This window comes from Cynara cardunculus (assembly GCF_001531365.2).
Source record: "Cynara cardunculus var. scolymus isolate 2C chromosome LG 3, CcrdV1, whole genome shotgun sequence".
NCBI lineage: Eukaryota > Viridiplantae > Streptophyta > Magnoliopsida > Asterales > Asteraceae > Cynara > Cynara cardunculus.
The window spans coordinates 17993487-17999634 of NC_037530.1; the positions used below are offsets into that span (position 1 = coordinate 17993487).

The following is a 6148-nucleotide window of genomic DNA, read 5'->3' on the forward strand; positions in this document are numbered from 1 at the left end:
CTAATTTAATTATTTCAATGCCATCTATATTTTTAATTTAATTATTTCAATGCCATCTATATTTTTTTTATTAACACGTATATTAATTCGTTGTACGAGCCGACTAATTTTAGAACGACCATTTGCTTTGCAGATAGTCTGGAGTCACCGCATTTGAACCTCTATGATCATAAGAGAATTTTCATTCTTTATTGGATTTGAACTGGAACTTCCAGCTACTTTTGACCTTTGGAGCCAAACTCAAATTAATCAAGCACCACCTTTATGGTTTTATATTTTTACATAATATATAAATATATTTACACGTAATACTATTATATATATATATATATGTATATATATATAGATAGAGAGAGAGATGAGTAGTCCTTTTCGGTGGTCTCTTGAATCTTCTTTTTCTTATTTCTTTTATTTGTTTGTTTGTGTAAACAAGAATTTCTGTTGTTTAAAAGATCTATAAAAGGAAGGGAATGAAAGAAGATTTGCAGAGAAAACTTGAGCTATGAATTTTGGAGTGTTTTTAATTCCATAAAAGAACTTGATTCATGTCCACTCCCTCCTTCTCCCTCTTATCTTCAGTTCTTCCCTAAATTTCCCTTTTTAATCTGCTCTCTTCATTTCACTCTTTTCTTGATTTAATCCTTTTGAACTGAAAATGGAGTTTCATCGGCATACGGAGGACGACGACGAGGAGGAGGAAGAAGACGACGAGGAAACTGGGATTCAGCGGACGTCCGGGAGGATGAACGGGGGCATTGCAGGGTTTCGATACTTGGAGTGCTTGAAGAATCACGCAGTCGGCATTGGAAAACAAGCAGTGGACGGATGTCGAGAGTTTATGGCGGCCGGCGGTGAAGGCACCTTGGAGGCACTGAAATGCGCCGCCTGCAATTGTCACCGGAACTTCCACCGGAAGGAACCGGAACATCCCCAAGCTAGCTTTCAACACCACCAGATACCACCGCCTGCAACCTACTATTACCACCACAGGCCTGTTGGTTACCTCCATGTGACGACGCCATCGTCGTCTCACCCCCACCGTCCTCCGCTTGCTCTACCGTCAACCTCGAGGGACAATTTAGAAGAGATATCAAATCCTAACTCAGAAGGTTCAAAGAAACGATTTCGAACAAAATTCACAGAATCTCAGAAGGAACGGATGCTATCTTTTGCGGAGGGGTTAGGGTGGCGCATTCAGAAAGAAGAGGAGGCTGCTGTTCGACAATTCTGCGAGGAAATCGGCATCAAACGGAAAGTTCTCAAAGTCTGGATGCACAACAACAAGCACACACTCGGTAAAAAACCCTGAATATTAATTGTTCACATTTCTAGAAACAGGCCTGATCAATTTCTTAGATTTTTAGGGTTTTTGATTAGCTTGTTGAGAAGGTTTAATTCCCATCTTTTTTAGTAGATCTCTAATTGTAACATCGATTCAAACGATCATCAGATTTCAGAAGCTTGATTACCTTGGGTTTTCATGTTGAATTTAGTGTTAGTTTCAATTCATTCATCTGATTTCACAGACAGTACAGATAGAAATGTAATTAATGCAGAGAGAGAGAGAGAGGATGACGATGACGATGACGATGAGGATGAGGATGATGATGAAGAACTAGGAAGACGTGTGAGACATGCAAACCTGCCAAGATTCACATCTGTCACCTGATCCTTGTTTCTTCATCAGCAATTTCCTCCATTGTCAAACAAACATTAATGTGGGTGCTTCATGAATCAATGACCGAGTGTTCATATTGCATGGGGATTGTTGCAGGTGTCACCGTTTCATTAATACAAGGAGTTAATTAGCACCAACACACGGATAACATTTCAAACTTCCATATATATATCTCCGAAAAGCTTTTATATTTGAATTTCAACAAGCTATTAATTGTTTCTTTTAAAGTTATGTCTCCTTCATCAAAAAGTCCTTTACATTTGTTGGTCAATCCAAAAAATCCATATCATATCATGATTATGTATAAAACCAAATTTATTGAAACTTCTTTAGCTCTTTTCTCGATTTTTTTTTTTTTTTTTTTTTTATGAAAAAAAGTTTTTTTTTTTTTTTTTTTTTTTTTTTTTTTTTTTTTTTTTTTTTTAAGATCAGATCTGCATATATCTCAGAAATATATATACTTGATTGTTTAGATTTATGAAAATATGAAATTCAAGGAGCACTCTAGTGTATTAATTAACAGGGCTCCATACTTATTAATTATATATTTTAATCTTTTTATTTTTATTAACTAGAAGGGTAATCATGTAGCGAGATACGTCTTGATTTCAATTTTCATTTTATTTTTGTCTCTATCGATGTAATAATACGGTTTTATATGGTATTAAGAAAACAATAATGTTTTTTTAATAAAATATAAATTTAAAGATATCATACAACTTTGAAAAAAATATTGTATTAACTTAACTATTAAAAGTTATATTTTTTTTATGTAATTCTTTTAATTTAATATTCTTTATTATAACTTATTTTTGGTTTAATAATATAATTTTTATAAATGTAATAATTAAGTATTCTGTTAGAATGATTATCCTAATTGTAATTTAATTTTTTTATATTTAAAATAAGATGTTTATCCTGTTACGATTATGACTATCTGTTGTTAGTTACACAAATTCAAACATGGAACTTTAATAAATTGTATTTATGAACAGAAAGGAAATAGCATGTGGTAAAGTAACATTGATAGATGAACCAAGAGAATAGATGAAACGTCTGGATTCCACTATCATATGAGTACTAACTCCTGATCATTATGTCTGTAATCATAAAGAAGAACATTTTTCCATTGATGCATACGCTTCATCACAAAAATTAACCCTAGAAATTGAATCTTGAATGACAAACAAAAGATTGAAGAAAACAAGGAAACGAACCTTGAAATATGTTAACTCTGTTTGAATAAAAAAACAAAATATCATAGAGAACACGTATAGTGCAAAAAAACTGAAATCGAAAACAAATACAAAAGATTGAAGGAAACTAACCCTAGAAGCTTGGAATCTGTCTGTATCCTGAAGAAACTGCTTTGAGTATATGTGAGTAGGGCTGTAAACGAACCGAACGTTCAGTGAACCGTTCGGCGGGAAGTTCGTTTATGTTCGTTTATTTAATAAATGAACGAACATGAACAAAATTTTTTGTTCGTTTAGTTAAACGAACGAACATGAACAAGAGTCTCGTTCGTTCATTTATGTTCGTGAATGTGCGTTCATTTATGTTCGTGAACGTTCGTTCGTTTATGTTCGTTTACGTTCATTTATGTTCGTTTATGTTCGTTTATCTATTAATTTTAATATATAATGTTTATTTATTTAGTTTGAATTTAAAATTTAAAACCTTTTTAATTATTGGGCTTTTAAGAAGGTTTAGGCCTTTTTAATATTGGGCCTTTTTAATAAGGTTTTGTTGGGTTTCTTTTAGTTCTTCTAGGTCATCGCATCGACTGACTGGTGTGGAGTGTGGACGTCTTGAAGAGTGGTGTTGTGGTGGTCGTCGTGAAGGGCAGAGGCGAAGGGGATAACCATGAATCAATCGCCAATCGTGAAGGGTAGTATCTAGGTACGTTCTCTTAAATATTATAGTAGTATCCGAATTTCTTTTTGATTTTGATTTTAGGTTTTTATTCTAAATGATTGGAAAGAGTTTCCAAGCTTGTATAAGAGAAATCCCTATCTACGAACTACGATTCGTGGCTTACATTCTTACAATGCTGGTTCCACCATATGATTTGTGTTTTTTTATCTATTATTTTGTTGTGTTTTAGGTTTTGTGTATATATGGGCTAGAGGGAAGAACAATGAGCAAGAAAAGAACCCCTCTTGGACAAGTGACTAGCTGCATAGGAACTGTGAATTTTTCTTCACAAAGGAAGTGTGCTAGTAGATTACTGAAGGTGTTTAGGAGATTTAGTTTGTTTGGTAGAACAAAACCAAAGAGAAAACCAAGTGTAACTGGCCTACACCCAAAATCACTGTAAAATGTTTATTTACAATAAGCTTTTTAGCAATCTTTGCTTCAATAAAACGAAATACTCAGCCAAACATTAAGAAATCAAACCAAGAACATAGTTCTTCACTTGTTATATATACGTAAGAAAACCGGAACATAGTTACAATACATCAACCAACATTGGAATTTGGAAATCAAATGATTTCTAAAACTAGAGAGATGCGTAAAACCAAAGAACAAACATTGAGTTGTAACAACTAGTGGATGTTATTAAGTTACAGTTGTTAAGATTGCTTCTTGATCAGGTTCAGTCTGAAACTTATGAGATTCATCTAGCACAAGTCCAGCAGCTTTGATCACTTTTTGTCCATTAACATAATATGGTCAAACATATTTGTATTATTATAACCCCAAAACAAGGGTGGTTCATCAATATAAAATTGGGATTCAAGCAAGATTCTCTTAAAATGTTTGATTATTTAAAATGTTTGATTATTTAAAATGTTTCTTTTATTTAAAATGTTTTTTCTGCATTTTGTAGATGTCTGGTGTTTCTTGTAGCGGTCCATATTTCTTTCTTGATGATTTATATTTAGATCTGATGCAATTGCCTCAAGAACTTGAATCAACGGAAATTGAATCAAGTGCAAACACATCAAGAATGGAAAGTACTCCTGAAGTGGTTGTTATCGGATCGAATGATGGAGACGACGTTGTAGCAGCCGTTGATGGTGATAGAGAAAAGACCAACATAGTCAACAATGAATAATCTACTCCATATGCTAAAAGGAAAAGAAAGAAGACTTCAGGAGTTTGGGAACATTTTCGCTTGGTGAAATTGGCTAATGGAACTGAAGTTTGTGAGTGCATCCATTGTGGTGAGAAGATAAAGAAACTTAAAGATGGAACCACCACACCATTGCATAGGCATATTAGTGATTGCCCAAAGTTAAAAGCCGTCAACACCATTCATCCAGGTCAGTTAAAGTTAAAGGTTGTGCCGGGGAAATTAGATTCTTCTATGGTCCAAAACTGGAAATTTGACAATAGTAGGATTAGAGAGGTTGTTTCTCATATGATTATGGTTCATGAGTTGCCATTTAATTTTGTTGAGTAAGAACTATTTAATGTGGTTATGAAGAAAGCTAACCCCGGGTTTAACAAGATTTCACGTGCATCGGCTAAGCAAGATTGTGTTGCTAGTTATGAGATAGGCAAGAAAAGAATCAAGAAAATGTTAAGCGTTGTCAATCGTGTGAGTATAACAACTGATATGTGGACGTCGGTGCAAAATATTCATTATATGGTTGTTAGTTGTCATTTTGTAGATTCCGATTTCAAGCTTAACAAATGCATATTGAGTTTAGTTGATGTACCACCACCTTATTCTGGACTATGTATATATGATTCCCTCTTTAAGTGTTTAAAAGAGTGGAATATTGAGACAAAGGTTGCTACTTTGACGGTTGACAATGCTACAACTAATGATGTGGTGGCTACAAAGTTGATGGAAATTATGAACTTTCAGAAAAAGCTTATTGTTGGGGGGAAGTTATTCCATGTGCGGTGTTGTGCACACATTCTCAATTTGTTGGTTCAAGATGGTTTATCGGAAATTAAAGACATTATTCACAATGTTCGTGAGAGTGTGAAACATATGAATGCCTCTCCGGGTCGATTGCATATATTTAGCGAACTTTCCAAGCAAATGACCTTATCAAAGAAGCATTTGATCTTAGATGTTAGTACCCGATGGAATGCTACGTATGCTATGTTGTCTACGGCCTTGGAGTTTAAAGACGTGTTTGBAAATTATGCCGATCGAGAATCGACATACAAGACCTTGCCGACCTCGGAAGATTGGGACAAAGTTGAAGTTATTTGCTMATTCTTGGGGCTTTTCAACGAGGTTACAAAAATAATTTCAGGTWTTATTAATTTTCTTTATGGTTTTCATTATAAGTCATTTTTTCGAAGCTAATCACCTAATTCTCATAGAATTTTATTTACTTCTTTTATTTTATAGGCTCCGAATATCCCACCTCTAATTTGTTTCTTAGTGAGTTGTATGGAATTAAAGAAGCATTAGATGATTTGTCTTTAGATGAGAGTAAATATATGAGAGATATGGCTCTCAAGATGAAAAAGAAATTTGACAAATATTGGGGTACTTGTAAT

General features: G+C 33.9%; 2 protein-coding genes across 2 annotated transcripts in view; both read left to right on the forward strand.

The window, feature by feature from the left end:
- Positions 1–417: 417 nt before the first annotated feature.
- Positions 418–2013, forward strand: LOC112509805 (zinc-finger homeodomain protein 2-like). Its single transcript, XM_025114976.1, has 2 exons — positions 418–1295; positions 1775–2013. The coding sequence occupies exons 1-2, from the start codon at positions 656–658 to the stop codon at positions 1807–1809; spliced, it is 675 nt and encodes a 224-aa protein (XP_024970744.1). The 5' UTR covers positions 418–655; the 3' UTR covers positions 1810–2013.
- Positions 2014–4511: 2498 nt separating this feature from the next.
- LOC112509011 (zinc finger BED domain-containing protein RICESLEEPER 2-like) overlaps positions 4512–6148 on the forward strand; it is a 20022-nt gene continuing 18385 nt past the window's right edge. Inside the window, exons 1-4 of the mRNA XM_025113879.1 lie at positions 4512–4701; positions 4828–5033; positions 5112–5898; positions 5997–6137. Coding sequence (XP_024969647.1) covers positions 4512–4701; positions 4828–5033; positions 5112–5898; positions 5997–6137 — 1324 coding nt within the window. The remainder of the gene's footprint in view (positions 4702–4827; positions 5034–5111; positions 5899–5996; positions 6138–6148) is intronic.

Coding starts and splice junctions, on each gene's coding strand:
- LOC112509805 (XM_025114976.1), top strand. CDS start 656: ATGGAGTTTCATCGGCATACGGAGGACGACGACGAGGAGGAGGAAGAA. Junction 1,296..1,774: donor CAACAACAAGCACACACTCG/GTAAAAAACCCT, acceptor GGATTGTTGCAG/GTGTCACCGTTTCATTAATA.